This window comes from Opisthorchis viverrini (assembly GCF_000715545.1).
Source record: "Opisthorchis viverrini unplaced genomic scaffold opera_v5_149, whole genome shotgun sequence".
Classification (NCBI taxonomy): Eukaryota; Metazoa; Platyhelminthes; class Trematoda; order Opisthorchiida; family Opisthorchiidae; genus Opisthorchis; species Opisthorchis viverrini.
The window spans coordinates 81352-100292 of NW_008751804.1; the positions used below are offsets into that span (position 1 = coordinate 81352).

General features: G+C 43.1%; 1 protein-coding gene across 1 annotated transcript; it reads right to left on the minus strand.

The window, feature by feature from the left end:
• Window positions 1–1140: 1140 nt before the first annotated feature.
• Window positions 1141–18702, minus strand: T265_06810 (hypothetical protein; the record flags this gene model as incomplete). The annotated part of the gene is made up of 7 exons (XM_009172184.1): window positions 1141–1296; window positions 3990–4104; window positions 5219–5311; window positions 7375–7619; window positions 9867–10501; window positions 13066–13379; window positions 17582–18702. The coding sequence occupies 7 exons, from the start codon at window positions 18700–18702 to the stop codon at window positions 1141–1143; spliced, it is 2679 nt and encodes an 892-aa protein (XP_009170448.1).
• Between the last annotated feature and the right edge of the window lie 239 nt (window positions 18703–18941).

Genomic DNA, 18941 nt, shown 5'->3' on the forward strand with positions numbered 1-18941 from the left:
GATTCTTCTCGGGTCTACATGTTTTCTGCACGAGATGAATTCTCAATAGGATTGCTTCGTATTTATTTCGAGCAGCATTACAACAGCACACGTGATATTACGAAGGGATGAGCAACTGAATGTGTGGGGAAATTTGGAGCCCAATTTTCCTTACACCTCATCGGCAGCCAACACTTTTTGCTGTCGAAAAAAAACTAACTAGACATAGAGGTGTAGATCTGAAAGACGCAAGTAGGATAATAGAATTCAGTATTCCGGGTGGTAGGTGCTGCATTTCGGTTAACATAATATCAGGCATACTTAATCAAAGGCTGCTTAACTCGGAAAATGATTTTGAAGTAATCACAAAAGCCTCATCCAGTTTAACTCGCTCAAGTAAAATATATCCTGTTATTTCGGATACGCTATTCGTACAATAATCCTACTGTATGGTATGTGAAATACCAATGGCTTGGAAAGTGGCACTTTCAGGGGAAGAAATATTTTTTTTAAAAACTCAAGAGGGCAGATTTCTCAAAGGAGACCACTGTTTGAAATTCAGGCATGCGAAACCTGGTGCACTTGAGAAACCGTGGCATAAAAAGGGCAACACTTTTGATGTGAATGCCAGACACAACACCGCGAAGGACTCCTGGTTCACCTAGTGCAGCTTAACCATCGAGAAGTTTTGTTGTTATTTTGAAACTAAGTCCAAACACGCCCATATTAATTACACCTCCCACACCACCACAAGCTCCCCTTACGTCAGTGTCCCCTGTGTCCACTAACACTCAGAAATTACATCTTTGATACGACATCCTTTTTCTCGTATTGTATCAACTCGGGGTTGGAGCTAATCAAAGCAGGTCACAATCACAAAATTACAGAAAAGTTGTTAGTTGTGTCGTGCTATGTACAACAAAATGGGTTCACGAAAGATGTTCATTTCCATGTTCGCAGTATGAATGGAATCTGAATGAGGAGAAAGGGTAAACCTAGAGGAAGAAAGGAGAGACTTAAATGCATTGTTTTCACGAGATAAGAGAACACAACCTTTGAGGGTTGCGGAAACTAATCATGCAGTCAGACGCAGCCAAGTCGTCCGCACATATCCTGTCTTATCACAGCCTAATGGGGTCCAAAATGATCATTGATTTGAGTTCAAAGGAACCCTGATGAAAAGTCAGAAGTAGCTGAGTCTTCGTTTGGGTAGAAGGGTGGCGCAGGGAATATGGGTTCAGCTTTGAGTGTTTCAGAATCGAGCCGCTCTGCCCAGCGTTCCTCCATCAGCTTCGCTTTCGTTCCCTGATTTGTCTGCTGGAATAAAGCAATACCAAAGGTATCATAGTAAGTACTATCGGGGTAGAAATTCGTGACACAATTTTGTGTGCCCCGAAAAGTCTTCAAAACTCTAGCATATTGGACGCTTGTATACAAAAAGTATCACCGGTAGTGAGTCCTTGTAGAACTTATATTAAAGACGAACTAATTCACCTGAGAAGAGAACTGCTAACTCGTCACATCACACAAACGAGAAGCTGCCGAGCTTAAGACTAGTTTTATGGGAGGTGCGGGTTCATTGAACAAGGCAAGAGTCACAGTCTGACCAACTGTTGGTTCCGTTAGATTAAGCTGATCAGTAGTGAATTGTCATTTGGTTAGAAAGCAAGTCTCGGTCTACGTGAGGATCGATGACAAACAGGTTTTTTTGACTAAGTCATCCAGGGATCATACTAGGAATTATGCACACCGTCTGAAACGCTGTGAAGAAGTGCTGATTCATTTAAATTGGCTCTATGAAATTACGAGTCTGAGTGTTTCCTAAGTTATGATTCGTGTCCTTCCACAGTTTTTATTTTGGATTAACTGTACTATGTGGGCAGTTCACCCCATGATTGGTTGTTCATCTCATGATACACTCGCCCCTAGCTGAAAGGCTATCATGTAACACGAATTTTCAAAATGGCCCGTAGAGCTGCTTAGATTACTGTTTGGTGGCGCTGTCTGTGGGACATGTTTTCCAGTAATCCACAAAGCAACGTTAAGCCAATTTGAGACAAAATGTAATGTGTTGCCAAGCTCGGCGAACAGATCAACAGCCACCTGATCAATTACCAACAAAATATAATCATTGCGCAATTTAGACGGAGAAATGCCTTTGCATGCACGATATCTAAGCAATTAATGTTAGCGGTTGAGTCGGCGAATAGCTGACCCCATTCAAACCATTGTTACTTTGACAAAACCCCACCTAGAATAATACTTACTGTTTTTTGTGATCCGCTTCTGGTGGAGGTTTTTCCATTTTTCAGGCCAGCCTGGTGGGACCCACTAATAATGTGAGCTGATGACCGACATGAAACCATTCTTGGTTTACGCTTGCGTGTCTGAATTCCCTCTTTTTTCATTGAAATTGGACGATTCACCTGAAAGCACATGAGACAGTGGCACAACAATCAGACTTTGGTTCTTTTGCATTCTGAATCTGCAATATTATTTGGCTGTAAACAATATCTACCAACCTTCATTTTTCTTGTAAACCGAATAAGTTTTGATATGCCACCTGTCAATAAAATATTAAATTCCCACTCGTCACTATTAACCGATAACGAATGCTGCGAATTCTGAAAGAGGATTTTTGAAACTGTTCTTCGAATCCCTAAGTGAGCACAGTGCTCCTAAGCATTGGTTCCCAGACTTTTATGCAGCACCGTTCTTTTTTCCTCTATTTGCAAAACAGAGCGCATAGGGCCGTGAAAGTCCCCACAGAGATAAAGCTGTTGAACTGCACACTATCCTTGCTGACTAGAGTTGTCCTCAGTTGAATTTCTGTGGTTCTTAGCAATGGATTTCATTTCTTCTCTGGTTGAAAGAAATCTGGGGGCTGTACGTTCAGTTACCCTTGGAGTTAGATACCTTGTTGATTCAGTGTATCCGCAGATGAACCTGTAAACTGCAAGGAGGCAGAAAATTACATCAACGTAAATACCGGAACGAATCGGTACTTGGCGAATAGATGACAGTAATTTTAGCCCAGTTGCTTGGTTAGTCCATTTGATCATGTATGGCGATTTTTCTCGACAATAATACAGACCTACGATAGTCATTCTAATGCGACTCACCCCTACACAGGGCAAGTAAACCTGGATCCGTTCAGCAATTGAGATTTTCAAGTACAGTAGACTTCTTTCTCAGCAGTTTCATGAGGTCGCGTGAAGTTACGAACCTTATATGAATGCCTCCATGGGTTGTTAACCCGTCTAGGAATTTAAGCAAGCGACCATATGATCAGCACTGTTGGTCCTAGGCTCAAAAGAGCCTTCATCCAAACTTCGAACTAAAGACTGTTTCTTATCAGTGCTACATAATTTAAGAAGCCTTCTGGAATTGACCCGTTATAACGAACAAAATTTTAACACGTCGGTTTCCTTATTCAAACATTAGTGTTACAAAGAACTTCGTCCCAACAAGTCAACTTTTGCAACGAAACTTTTCTTAGCATGATAAATTTTGTTGTACTGGAACGTCACTGCAAAGATAATATTACAACTGGACTCGAAAGTATAACCAGTAACTTTGGTAGGCGGTCAGGGAACCAAGGTGATCTAAGAACCTTCATTTCTGAGGCGACTATCATGCATTATGACCGGACATAGATTAGGTTTGACGGAATTACATTTTGGGCTGGATGGATTGGCAGAACGACTGTTGAAACAGGCTGATATTTATGACACGATGACTGTATTAGGGATCGTTGCAAACCATACTATTCGTAAAAATGTATATGTGATGCTGCAGATTACAAGGTACTCGATGGCCTTATTCTAAACAGTGACCCATTCAGGTTATCCAAGGTGAAGTCTAGTCAACTTCAATGCATTATTGGAACAAATTGCAGAAGCCGTACAAATGAAATCCCTGCTGTTTGACAGTGTGTTTAAAATTTTGAAAATCTCTAGTCAGTAAAGACGCACAGCGTAGCACTATATAAGATTGCTGCTCGCAGTTACCTTATGCAATTTGTAATACAGTCCACAAGCGTTGCACACGGGATCACCCTCAGCGTTTCGCCGCCAAAGCGTCGTTGCAGACGTGTTGCAGTTGGTACATATTTGCCCCGGACGTCTGTTGGCTTGATGTAAATTGAGCTACAATTTAGAAAAAAACAGTTGGGCAGCTTCATAGCAGTCAAACATCAAGCATGTGATTTGTTCCTGAAAGTTGCTGACATATATCAGGTGATGAGAAGGTCTAAAAAGAAGATTTCTGCAACACTTCTAAAAAATCCGTTGCACTTCATATACGCATGCAAATTCATATCCGAGTTTCAGGATAGTTCGAAAAAAGTGGAAAGCGGTAGGCATGGGGTCTTTTCTTTTGTTAGACATTTCCCCTTTTATTCCGCCATCTTTCTCACACTCAGGGCTTATGAGGTCATACAGCTAGCAAGTCAGTATGTGACCTGAAGTCAAACAGCAGTACTAGAGAACATCAAAATCACCTATTATTCCGACGCGTTGTTGCCCTCTCCCAAAGTACGAACCTCAGAATTGGGATGACTGTACAAAAGCTCGCATGCGACTAGGTGTGCAAACTCATCGGAACAATACAGGATACCATGGGATGTGAAATTATATGGCGCTGAAGAATTAAGGTGCAGGACAGCTGCTTCATGAGAAGATGAAACGTCTCTTTGGCACTCGAGAAGTAGACGGTTTCTCCGAGTTTTTACCAGCTTTATGTTCAACTTGAAGAAATCATCGAATACTCGTGGCCAACTGCGTTCATTTGCAACTTACGTTGATGCTAACAAGAGTCTCAAGTGAATTCCGACTGACCTTTTTCTGGTATGCTGGAAACTGGGGGGAAACGCTTATATGATGACTCCCAATAGGGATGAATCAAATGGTGAGCTGAGCTCCTGGCAGACATACACTGAGTCTTATGTTGAAAACATACGCAGCAACATCTCGAATATCGTACCTACCGAAACTCGAGGCAGTTTTTGTGCAGCATAAATCAGAGTTTCAGCCGTGGTTCATCTGAGCTCCCCGTTAACGACAGCTTTATATGCGAATGAACGTCATCATCATCGACAGCGTGACATCAGTCTTCAACACCGATGCTTCGCTGTCGTACAGCCATGATTTATTTGAAAGCCTAATTGTAAAGAAAAGAATAAAGGTGGACTGGGAAAGGATTTAGTGCTAGCTTACCACAATCGTTCCGAGGTGCCTACACCTCCAGACATTCACTCAGGCAATCTGGATAGAAACTGACAACAAGAACGCCATTGACATCGGTTGGCAGCCATATCTTGTAATGTCTCCAACTGAAATACATTAACACCGCTTTTTTTCGGATTTTCCAGAACGTCACCAGTTATCTTCTCTTGTCCGAATAAGCGTATTTTGCCAGAAGCAAAATGTTTTTCTTTTTACCACTGAAATACATTAACACCGCTTTTTTTCGGATTTTCCAGAACGTCACCAGTTATCTTCTCTTGTCCGCGGTGATACGAAAGATCCAACAGCTTCCATAAACTTCTCTCAAGATCACCGATAGGTTCACAACAGAGTGAAAGTCTGATCTAGGATGTGGCCGTGAGTAGCCAAATACTGCGAAAAAATTAACCGCGATTTTGTGATGTAATTGGCATGTAGAAACGCAGTATGACATCTTTCGTGCAATTCCATTTACCGAGAGTAGTTCATTTGTCGTCACAATCGCCTCTCGAACAACCATCTTCATAATATCGAATGACGAAAATATTTCATCTTTCCCGCAAGTAACTTACCTGGACCACACAATTGAAACGTTTCCTAACAGCTGAGTATCACTTTCTTCCGGTCGATATGGCCATTTTCCGATCCATTTATCACGGCTGAACGAGTTCCAATACAGTATCTTCTTCGTCTTCGGAGTGAGGCAGATTTATACAGTTTTCGAATTGGCTCATGTGACTTCCGAATTCGATTCAGTCGCTGCATGATTACAGGTAGTTCTTGGTAGCGTCCTCTTCACCCTTCCAAACTCAATGATCACTTAAGGTAAGGCAGTGGGCTTAACTGAACAGTCACTACTCACGGCAACATTTGTCTGGTGGCCCACACTACTCACGGGAGGCACCCTATGCACTCACGAATGGCCAGCTTTTGCGAGCCATTATTCTGCCTCGTCGATACAACAATGGTGACATGAGGTCACACCTGATACGATTTTGGCTTTAAAGTTGCGGAATACCAACAGTATGTGCTGACAGATGAAAATAGCATAATACTTGAACTTAAAGGTATCCGTCTTGGACCATCATGTGGGCTATATTAGTAATAAACCGAACCTAGATTACATACTCAGTCTACTTAGTTGAATCCACATAATGGTGGTCGTCGGATACCAAGTCCAGAATTATGGCCCGCAATATACAGTCGATTATTTATAAAAACGGCATGATATCCATACAAACTTCGAGAAGTTACAGAGTCTCGGTGGTGTGAACGGCTTCAGGTCCTAAACAAGGGAACACACGTTTCAGTTAATTAGTGACATTAATTTGTTCACTTCGGAATGTTGATGCTCTTGTGAAGGCCCAGTCAGACAATGCTAATTTTAGGATCACCGCCCCATACAGAAAGGTTGTTTTATACTTTCACGGAGTTCCTTTGCTGTATAGGATTACCCATCAACCTAACAACGCATCCCCGATCAAGAAAACGAGTTCCCAATGTAGTCAGAAGGAAATATAGTCCACTAGATACGACTGGATTCAAATGTCAGGAGGCTGTTCATATCATGCCTTATTATTTTTACTCAGTTTGGACTCTTCATCACAACACTAAATGGGAATTCATAAAGTCACTGCATTCAGCTTATGATCTGTGACACTGAAGCATGTAAATACTGCACTGCTTCTATTTTTGATTCCATCGTAATCCCTGACTTCTCAGTTATTGCCAAGGCGTTAGTGTTCTTCACTTGCAGTGAAACATTTTTCTGTTTTAAAACTCCAGTCGAGTTTTTCTTGATTCCAACACTAATAAGAAGCCCCTCTGCATTGGAACCAAGTTATAATGGTATGCAAAGCATCGGGTATAGACATTTGCCCTTTTTCAAATCTAAGCTAAGGTTCTGCTCTGAGGAAATCGGGTAATACTAATAAGGTGGACACTTTCCTTGAAAAAAAGGAGTTTTTTTGCAAAACCTTTGTGCCTCCAAAGCCTAAGTGGAACATCCAGTGCTCAGTGGACTAATCCTAGAATATCTGATGGTCAGGGCTGTGTAAATAGTCGTCCGGCCATTGCTGATCAGCCTGAAGCCAACATCAATCACTCAATGAGACGAATGGCAACTACTGGACATAGTTTCTATGCCGAGCTACTAACTGAGGTGACCAACCAAAAATAACGTGTGTGCCAACCTCCATTATCATCATCATCATCATCATCACCATCATCATCAAGGCCACCATTATCATCGTCATCATCGTCATCATCATCGTCATCATTGTCATCATCATCATCATCATCATCATCATCATCATCATCATCATCATAAGCCGCAGCATTAGTAGTAAATATAGCAGCAAAAACAACATCGTCGTCGTCGCCAGTGTGCACAGATGTATACAGATAGGGAGTACCCTAGTCAAACAAAAGTCCATCGCCTACTCTGATTAATTTTGTTGCAATGCATGTGGTTTTCAGCAGTGGTACTCGATACGGAGGGATGCTAGTATCACGAAGAATAAGGAAAAACTTACATTCGTAGAACTGAGTAGGTCGAGTGAAAGATCTCGGTGTGAGGGAGGACAGATTGTTCAAGTGATATGGGAAATAACTCGCTCAGCATTCACTAACGGCCTGCTTCCTGGGCCTTGATTTATGCCTTTTGGTCGTTTCTGGTTTTTCCAGCTTCCCCATTTTGCACCACCTAGTGTTCCCATCTCTTGGTTTATAGGCAGATTAGGCTTGTGATGACGTCTAACAACCCTTATGGGTGAAATATGCTCAGCGTCCGAGGCAATAAAATGTTGTGTCAAGCAGCGAATGTGGTTGTTTGACAATCCAAAAATTGTCCAGTGGGGGCTCAGTAACACCGCAGTCGAAAATCTCGGTCATAAGACTGTTCTTCCTCACTTGAAACTTCTTAGAGATACAACCTTTACGGCGTCACAAATAATGTTTTGGTGGGCCCAGATCAGAGAGATTTTCGATAACTAAATTATGGGTTAATTAATGAGAAGGTACCTGCAAACTTACCAGAAGTTTTCACCGGACAAGAGCATGGTCTTATTGGGTATCCCAGGAAAATCATGTGTCAATAATAAAGGCTTATGATCAGTAGCTAATGTTTTTGATTTTTTGGCCTTGTGGTTGCTCTCCAATGGGCAAAAGCGCCGCAGCGCAATAGCACCCACTACACATAGCTTCAATACTACTGAACAGGAACTCCATTATTATGAATTCTGGATCGGATCGGATAGCATTTCCTGTGGGTTCCTAGTTTTGAGATGAGACTTTTGTGTTCTGGACAAAGTGGCAAGTTTGTGGTAAGAATTATATTCCTCGGATCCGAGGTACAGCTGATTGGTGCATGAGCGGAAAATAGTCGAATATAGAAAACCAACGTCTCTACTGGAGCAGAAGCAACCCATTACAGCCATCCCCTTGAGTTTTGTGATAAGTGCACATTTGATGACCTCAAGTAAGGATGAAATCACTGTACAGTGCCTGACAGCTTGTCAGCATAGATTCGCTTCAGTGACTGGACGAAATCGTAATGTTATGATCACCAAATCTCTTCACATTACAATCGACTTTAGGATCGCCTGAAGTTCGTACTCGACAGTATACAAACAACAGATGCCCAGAACTGGATTTCCACACTCGGACAATGTATACTGGCGTCGAAAACGCACCAGATGTTCACCAATAAGATAGTAAAAGCGCGCCAGAAGCAACAGATTTGTCATCTTGTTCAGGAGATCCAACTTTAAAGACTGTGGGGGAAACAAGGCATGTTCGACTTGAAAGCAGGCGCACAATGACGAAAGTGAGTAGTGGTAGGCTAGTCGTCAGTTTATTAAGGAAAGGACTGATACATCTATATTTCTACAGATAAATGGTGTGGAAAGAGAGTTGGGAGATAATAATGGAGACAGATGGGAAGTGAGAGGAGCATCCTGTTCTCGCCTGCCACCCTCCCCACATATAAAACAAGTTAGGCTCTCTGGCTGACGATGCCATGTGACATAACATTACTGGTGGTTGTGTAGTTCTCAATTGTGCACGGACTGGGCTATTGTCGTTATCCTTTCACTTGAACAGCAGAGCGACCGAAGGCCCCATCTACAAACTTCTGGTTCAAAAGTCGGAGTACAATACAGTAGTGCTCGGTATAGTCCTATCAGTTTGCTCTGCGGAACAGTTTGCCAGACTTTTTCCAACCACCAAAAGTGCGGTTGTGTTAGGCTTCTCCTCAGTGACCAACTCATTATGAGAGTGGCACTTGGATAACCTGCAGTTCTAAATCAGTTGGCCAGGGGGTCACACAAGCTTCGAAAAAATCTGCTGCTCGGTCTTTTCTTCTCTCTTCCTTCGGTACGTAAATAGACAATCCAGAAACGCAACTAACAGTCGACCACAACATTTTCCCAAAGTTAAGTCTGACGCCTAAGAGTGTTATAACACAAGCGTTGTCGTTCCATATTTTGGGGATAGTGAACTGTTTGAAACAGAGGATCACATCAAACATACACCTACCCAGTAATTTGTCTATTACTTCAGTATCTCACCGAAATGTTGTGCTCAGAAATCCGTTCTGTTGCTAATCCAACCACGACAGAGTCGTCTCACAAGCCACGTAAAAATATCATCAAACCAACTCACCATGGTGGATTCAAAAGTAGGAGTCTGACTTCCATTTTGTTTTCGTTGAAAGCCCGGACTGTCAGGCTCTTTTCGGGGTGGATGGATGTAAGACCAGGAGCTTCTTTTCAATTCCTCACCATTTGGACGTAAACTGCTATTGCGAAGTGTGCCGGTGATCGCCTGCGATGAACATGGGGAAAAAACTGGTTCACCCCAATACGGTTTACTCAAAAAACCCAAAGGAATCTGCGCACTGTACTCCCATCCGAATGAACGAGAAGTCGGCGGGACATAGGGTGTATCGATTCGTTTCGATAGGAGAGGGGGTTCCGATTGACTGTCCAGGGTGGAACATCGGGATGATTTTCGAAGAAGACTGTTGTCTGACCAATATGCGCTAATGTTCAGTGATTGGGAAGGAGCTGTTCTGCCAGAGGGATAATCTGTTTGGAGTACATTGTCCATACAATGAAGTTCTCCGGGTTCATTTTCGTACGGTCTGTTGTGATGGGTCGAAATTCCCAAAGGGTCGAACAAAGTTGGATAACGAAAAACCTGCGAAGATGGTATATCACAGCTGTACCCGTCAGGTACAGGTGTTACTGTCTGCAAACTTTGCTGCCTTGATCCACGCAAAGGTTCATCATTTCCGACTAGGAACGGCGAAAATGAAACAAGAATGAATAAACAGCACATAGGGTACGAAATATCTCTATGATTTGTTCGATTTGGAAATATGTTATAATTAATGACCTTACCTAGATCAAAGATTGACTGCAGAGTTTTCTTCATACTGATTCAGGAGGAGTTGGTGAGGCCGGTTTAAACAAGCCTCAATAACAATCACAACAATATTGATAATAAAAATAATTTCAGCAGTAAGGTGCAACATTCGTTTGATCAAGGGAGGGACCCAACTATCATCAAGACTAAAAAGACGGTAGCTCCAGGAGAGCGCTAAAAAAAAGTTCGCCACCTCGTTTAAAGGTCCTTATACAGCAAACAGCTGTTTCGAATTTCCGTCAGCACATTCTATTTGCTGTCCTAAATTATTGGCAACATCTCGAGGGAAACATTGCTTTCGCCTTGCAGGAAATGGCACGTTTACGGGTATCGTCAACCTTAGGCAAGGAACTAGACGAAGAATCAAGCCAAAGTCTTTGTGGTTTGTGTGAGACTTCGTCCTATAACTTATGTCACTTCGTCCGTCTGCGTTGAAGAGATTCATGAGCACTCTGTGAAACTGCAGACGCTGATGTAGAGAAGGGGTAAATGGTACTATTGTAAATATCATAATCTTTTGTTTTGGACTGTCGCTCACTAAACGACGGTAGCTCAGGAGAGCGCTAAAAAAAGTTCGCCACCTCGTTTAAAGGTCCTTATACAGCAAACAGCTGTTTCGAATTTCCGTCAGCACATTCTATTTGCTGTCCTAAATTATTGGCAACATCTCGAGGGAAACATTGCTTTCGCCTTGCAGGAAATGGCACGTTTACGGGTATCGTCAACCTTAGGCAAGGAACTAGACGAAGAATCAAGCCAAAGTCTTTGTGGTTTGTGTGAGACTTCGTCCTATAACTTATGTCACTTCGTCCGTCTGCGTTGAAGAGATTCATGAGCACTCTGTGAAACTGCAGACGCTGATGTAGAGAAGGGGTAAATGGTACTATTGTAAATATCATAATCTTTTGTTTTGGACTGTCGCTCACTAAACTCGATTACGAAACGTTGTTTGACAGAAGACGACCGATTTCATCCTTCTTAGAGCCCGTCTTGTAGGCGCACATTCCGAATTTCTGTCACGCTAACCTTCTACTTGAACCCAAGTTGTACACAAATTGTGAATTGTGCACAGCTGAGTAATCTGTCCTTCCAAGAAAATATACTGCAAAATATGGGAGGCCATACCGACGGAAAAGTGAGGCAATCTTTGTTTTCTTCTTTTAATTTATTGCATCGCCATTTAGGAGATAAAGCTCTTATTGGTACTGATAATTTGACATTTATTCGAGTTTAAAACACTACTGAGTTGTGGCCTGAAACTAAGACATTTTGGTCACCCTGATAAATAGTTGCTGTCCTTCGCTGACTATTATTGTTTGCAGTTTGATTGTCCTTGTTTCAGCGCTCCGTATAGTGATGGTTGCAAGTCAGAACCACCGAGAACCCCACGGCTGATCAGTCTTGTAACCATCTCCAACACAACTTCCACTGGAGAAACATGTCCGCTTCCCAAGGTCCACAGTAGCATCTGAGGCTTCCTTACTAAAAATATACGTGGCTAGTTAGTCTCGAAATGGAAGACACTCGCAAAACAGACAGCTTCACTAATGCCGGGAGGCTGTGAATCATTTGGGACTGCCATATTCGCAAGGTATTTTTCACAAACTAGATGGACTATCACGGTCACTGTAGATTTTAAGGAGCTCATTCTGTGAATCATAACGTAAGCTTGGTCAGCCCGACTTAAATCGTCTAGAGATTGTCGCTGTGTGACACTATAGTTTTTAGGACTCTCCTTGTACAAGCGGCAAGACCTACTTTCTTGAAAAGCGATGAGGATCCAAAACCAATTTTCAACAAACCGTCCAACCAAAGACGAGTCCGCACTTAGATGAAGGATACCGTGTTTCAAAAGTTGGAACCCTCCTTTCCAAAACACTCAGTTGCCATGGTACTGGGGAGCATCTCTGTCCTTCTGTCCACTGATGATCAAATAAATCTACTTGCTGGAGCGAGATGGCTCAGTGACCAGAGCGTGAATTTACTGACTGGAAGGTCCGCGGTTAAAACCCAACCTCTCCATCTCGATTTCTTCTATCTAGGCTTGGACAGCGTGGTAACAGCCCAGTCCTCGTGATTCCTTCTCATGACATGACAGCAAAGCACCGGAAGGGTATCACTGCTGAACGAATATCTTATAAATATAGTTGGTAATCGCTCAGCGGTGTTAATGTAGCACATCTCTAGATGGCTGATCATGCTACACACATGAGTAATTCGTTCTACCACAGGTTAATAGTTGTACTCCGGACTACTTTTGTTAGTTACCCCACCCTTGATTCACTACTTCCTAAAAAACGTGTGATATGTAACCCGTCTGTTCTAAATGATTTTGCATACTAGCAATTACATACGGATTCAAATTCAGTCAATACACGAAAGAAACATCTGAAATAACGATAATTGGAGAGTCGTTTTCTATGTGATATAATACCTGGTAAAGGGCTAATTTTGGTGAAGCCATAGGCCCGGTGATCTTCATCCCTCATAGTATTTTGATTTCTTGGAGAAGACGGGTATGTACAGGGCACACGAAGTTCCGGATGTTGGTAGTGATCACCGAAGATAACTGATGATGTCTGTTCACTCGATGCAGTCGCACTTGATGCCTCAGATGGAGGATAGGGTCGATAGGATACACAATACGCGCAAAGAAACAATCCGGTTACTTCGTCTCGTGCCCATTCTAACGATGAACTGGGGTTATACATACCACAGCGAACACATTGGACCATTTCACCGCCTGTCCTGATTCCTAATGGGGAGTGGGATTCTGTAGAAAAACAAGGCAGCAATAAATCATAAGCAGACGGGGAAAAAGATGTCCGTTGCAAATATGTCTGAAGAACCGTATGAAATACCCTTCATTCTCAGTATCGAGAACATATTCAGAATGAATATTCTGAGCCTGCTTTTCCAGCAGAGCAAAAATCCGCCTGGGTGAATAGTTTCCTAATGGGCTTCCGTATCACGCACAGTATGGAAACATGTAGAATGAACCACAAGTGTTGTCGCACAGAAACATATCCGGGCAAGCCAAATAGCCACAAGTGAACACTTCTGTGGATCAGTTTGTCTGAATCCTTAACAGCGTCCATGTTGAATAGAACGGAGCATCACTAAAGTGGGAATTCCGATCGCACGTACTTCTATCATAATGGGACAGTTGAATGCAGTCAGTGTGAATCGCTACCGATTGCAGACATTAAACATCCTCAACACAAGTTGGTTGGAAAGAAATAGGTATAAATGGCTATAATATTCACGGTCAAGTCAACTGCTCCTAAGCAACACAGCCGAAGTTTGTGCGTTTATCAATACCGAGTGAACGTGGTGACAACCCAACCTAAATGACAGTGAAATACGGATGTTCCTAAATCATACTAAACGATTTAAAGGACGCCAATTTTAGACACGATCAGATCTTTGGAAACCTTTTCTTCAGTGGGACCTCTAAGAAGGTGAACATTGGCTTCCACTATAAACCATGAACCCGACTCCCAGATGATTCAGAAAACTACGGAGACAACTTCAACCCCTCCCCCTCCGATAGTCGCTCTGATCACAGTGCTATCGACTACTTTAAGGTTTGAGAGGCTCTTTTATTCTTCATTTGTGAGAAGCAGCTTCAATCTTATGAGTTTCGTAATAGTGTTGACTTTGGAACAGGAAATCCGCCTGAAGATTCCTCCGTTTCATGATCGATTTTCAACTGACCCTCTTTACTAAATGTAATAAAGTGGAAAAACTAACATTTATCGACCGTTTTTCAACACTGGTGTAAGCTGTAATGCGCAAGTAAACAGTGGTAGGCTGTCAGGCGTACATGGCTTATCAGACACGTGACACATCAAGGTGCGAATCCTGCCGAACAATAGAAAAGTTGGAACTGTTGCGTGTAATGAATTGTGGTCAGTTACCATGCTTAAAACAATCAGGTCGTCTGCGAAACCGAGACATCACACCTCATGATCCGTGATTCTGTATGAATAGAGCAGAATAGAGCTCCTATGCTGGAATGCAGTGATGAGGATAGGCAGCTGCACAAGCACACGTCCACCCCACCAGTTTTGTTTTTTTTCTCTGAAGTTACATGGTTTCCTCCCATGTTAGTCGGATACATGAGTTTGCTGTCCGGAGTGCTGCTGCTGGTTCTATTGCTGTTGCTGCTGCTGCTGCCGCGCCTGTCATTACCGCTGCTTGTTTACTCGCCTTATCAGTATGGGTAAACATACAGTGGATGTGGCAGGTCGCCATGGCCATAGTAGAAGTCGAATGGCTTGCTGAAGTCGAACAAGGTTGCTTTGTGGGTGGCGACCGTTCGAAGAACAAGCGGGACATTCGAACGCATGGGCTGAAAAACTATGCTCGTTGTTCCAAAATTACCTTCCCTCTCTCAATACTTGGGGTAATTCTACTCGTCTGATGATAGTACACGGTGAGTGGCTGGTGCACGAACTGGGATCAGTAGCTTGCAATGGTAAAAGTCAATCACGGCACGGCGTACAGTACCGATATTGTAGTATACGATGTCTGTCATTTTGATTGATTCATATGTAAGTATTGGTGATGTACAACTTTGCTTACTGGGCTTTGGCTCATGAACTTTATTTCTGTTTTCCACCCACAGAAATTGTCGTGAACACCTGCCGTCGGAGAATCACTGTCCCCAGGTGCTTCCATAGCGTGCATATTACACAATTGGCGACCACGCCAGGATGGCTACCACACACTGGTAGACCTACCACAGAGATCCTGGTTCTACATATGTGCATACAGGCCTCAGAGCTAGCACGTTGCTCACTCACACACGGTAGACGCAGCCCCAGATACAGCAACCTCTGCACACGCTCATCAGCTTAACGCACCACACCACTAGCACTGGCCGGTTCACGTAGGCCATGGTACACCTGGGACGGTGTTCTTCAAAAAGGAGGCCAGTGTAGTATACGGTGTCTGACATTTTGATTGATTCATATGTAAGTATTGGTGATGCACAACCTTGCTTACTGGGCTTTGGCTCATGAGCTTTATTTCTGTTTTCCATCCACAGAAATTGTCGTGAACACCTGCCTTCGGAGAATCACTGTCCCCTGGTACTTCTATAGCGTGCATATTACAATATCAAAGCAGAATCAGAGGGGTAAGGACCTGTGTTAGAATATAGCTGTCTCACCAAAGAAAGCTAACGGCTGCGAAAATCTTTTGACAGAACAAAGGTTTACTTTCATGGGAGTATAGTTCCTACCAATGACTATACAGCGGTCCCATAGTAATGGACCCAAGGAACAATAGATAAAAGCCAAGTGGTCGTGTGACCTTAAGGATAAAAATCAAGCCTCAGTGATGTTGCAAGAGGCTTGCTTTCCCAGCACGCTATACCATCCCATATAACCACATAAGTGTTCGAAATCCTCAGAAAATTACTCTAAAAACAACTTTTGAATGGATTTTGCTTGTGATCAGGTGAGCAACCGAGTAGGATCTCTTAAAACCTCAGTAGATGTTCATACCTTGAGATTTCCTGAATATCGTACAAACTGAAACATGGGGCAGCATGTTCAGCTGATTAAGAACACCGTAAACAAGAGATTCAGTTAGGTTAAATGTGCGTCTCCTGTCAAAACCAGGTTAATATGTAAATGAGCTCATAGGTCGAATTTCGTGCAATTTGGGTTCAAGTGGAACATGAAGTTGATGGGAACTGGGGAACTGCGCCTACCTGGTGAGCCACACGAAGAGTGAAACCAGTCGCGGGCTGCCGAAGAGTTTTCAGGAAGAGTACGAGTAGCGTATTATGTCCATACCACTTATTTGTATCTTTTATAGTCTTCATAGATGTTTGTAAATTGCCATCGAACCACCTTATTATGTTTCACCCATATGAATTGCTCTGCATTATGATAAATGTACAGAATTGTACGGACCGAGTCCAGAGAACCAACTCGTGACAATAGCTGACTGACTCAAGAGTGAGACGCAAGGGTTCGGTTTGGAATATTCTCTTCACTATGTTTTCTACTCCGGCAGCTTGGTAGCCTTGCTTATCCAACCAGCTGGTGTCCTTGGAGTGAAACCGATCCTCTGTACACACGCAATACGGGCGCGTATTTGGGATGCAATTTCCCCTCCTTCGGAAATTCCCCATGAATTCATCTACGCTTGGGTCTCAAACGGTCAAGCACTTATGTATAGCTGCATGTAATTCGGGTGCCAGATGGACCAATCATCTTTTAAAAATGAAGTAAAGGTTAAATACATTCCTTTTGCAGATTGCGGTCACTAGAGCTGAATGTGCCCACTTATCTGTATATCATAGGAGATCAGCATGGAATCAGCCTCCATCACATTCAAGCGACCCATCCAGCTTAAATGCCATTCTGATAGTCAGATGATCCACCATGTGCTGTGCACTGGTAAGATTGAGCAAGCATTTGCTGCTCATGCGACACCGACTGAGTTTACACCTGCCAACAAGACAGCCATAGTGTGCTGTCTAGCTTGTTTTCGTTCCTCAGATCAATTTGCATGATCAGTCAACTGTCCCCCAATCGACAGCAAGTTACACGTTTGGTTCAATTCTGCCCTGCAGTTTTTCTTGCATAGGTTAGCAACGGTGACCCATGATTGAAAACAGTAACCACTCTGGTAAAAACAGAACTCATTTGATACCAGAAGAATTGCCCTCACCAGGTATTTCTTGCAGTGCTCCGAATAGCTCCCTATGAATATTCCACAGTGGAATTTTCAAGTTCCTCCAGAATTGTTATGTCGCGTCACAAGATTACTTATTAGAAGAATGGCTTACTGTACGCAAACTTTTACCGGTTTACAAGTACCTTGAGAGCAAATATGTCAGACTGTGTTACGAAATGAAAACATTTATACGGAATGTTGCAGCTGAACTCATTCCTAATGAATGCACTAGACATGGGGTTTCATTGTATCACTTAAGAATATCTGACTCACCAAAATATCCAGATTTGCTCTTCAATGGGGATCCGCCGATCTCGGGTAATTTTTGTGAGATATCACAGCCTAAGCTTGTCGAAGTATCTACGGAATACTCTGATTTCACTGACGGATGACTTTCTGTTTCCACGGCGACTGGTCCTGACAACGTTCCATTCGATGAACCACTGTTTGACTCTCCGTCTTCTTCAGTGATTCCCTCATCTAACTCGACTTCTTGTGGCACAGAGGCACTTGTCGAAGAGCTGCCGGCATTGTGAATCGACTGTTGGTCACTGTCCAGTTGTTCTATATTACTGTGCAATGCCATCGTCGGCTGCCAGGGTAAAAGCAGGTTGCATGACCCAGATAAATCAGAGTATGTTCCAGTAGCTGGGTCTATGGAGCAATTTGGATTGTAGTAGGTCTGTGTTTGTTGCCCGGAAGAATCCTTCTGCAAGAGAGCATTCTCTACTTCAACGCTTGGCCAGGACCAGTCCGGCTCTGATGAACTGCCCATCGAAGAAGCAACTGCTTCTTGTATCGACTGTTCTACGGGCTGACCAGTGATCCAACCCCCGAAATTCGTTCGGTAATTGGTTTGCAAAATAGAATTCAATGGTATTTCAATGGGTGGACTGCACATTAGGTGTTGTTTAATACGGCCAACAATATGTGGTTCAGGGCTGTACCAGGGATCATGCGTTTTATTCGCTGCCACAGGAAGAGCAGGATGACTTTTGTTGATGTTGTCAAGGCGAGTTTCAGTGATGGAGCCGTATGTATGAAGTAGATCTTCTTCTAGCAGATTCGTTCTGTAGAGTGGTTTCGGAGACATGCAATCCACTTCCGGATCCGATGTCGTGGTGCGAGTGGTTAGAGGTTGTGGGAACGAGTTTTGGAAACCAGAAGTGCTGGACGGATCCAGGTCTAACAGCGAGGCACTTCCCACCGTGTGGACGACTGAAGTCTTTGGACTGACTTTCATGGAGTCGATATGCGTTCGATTACTGAAGTTAGCGTTAGGTATCAAGTCGGTTGAATAGTAGCCGTTAGAGTTTTGAATTACGCGGGATTCCGTTGGTGCATTTGAGTCGTCGAGCCGCGGAGAAAGCGGCATTCTGGAAGAGAGGGACATGTATTAAGTGAGGAACGAAGGAAGTTTAAATGTGGTCATCTGCCGGACACGATGTAGTGAAATACAACTGAAGTGCGTGAAACTACAAAATAGTGATTGTAGCACATATCACGTTACTTGTACTATAAGATGAGTTAGGTCCCAACTTTTTAAACCAACGGAACGCATGCTTGCCACACCGTCTTTTACCCTATCATTACAAACAAACAAACAAATTCATC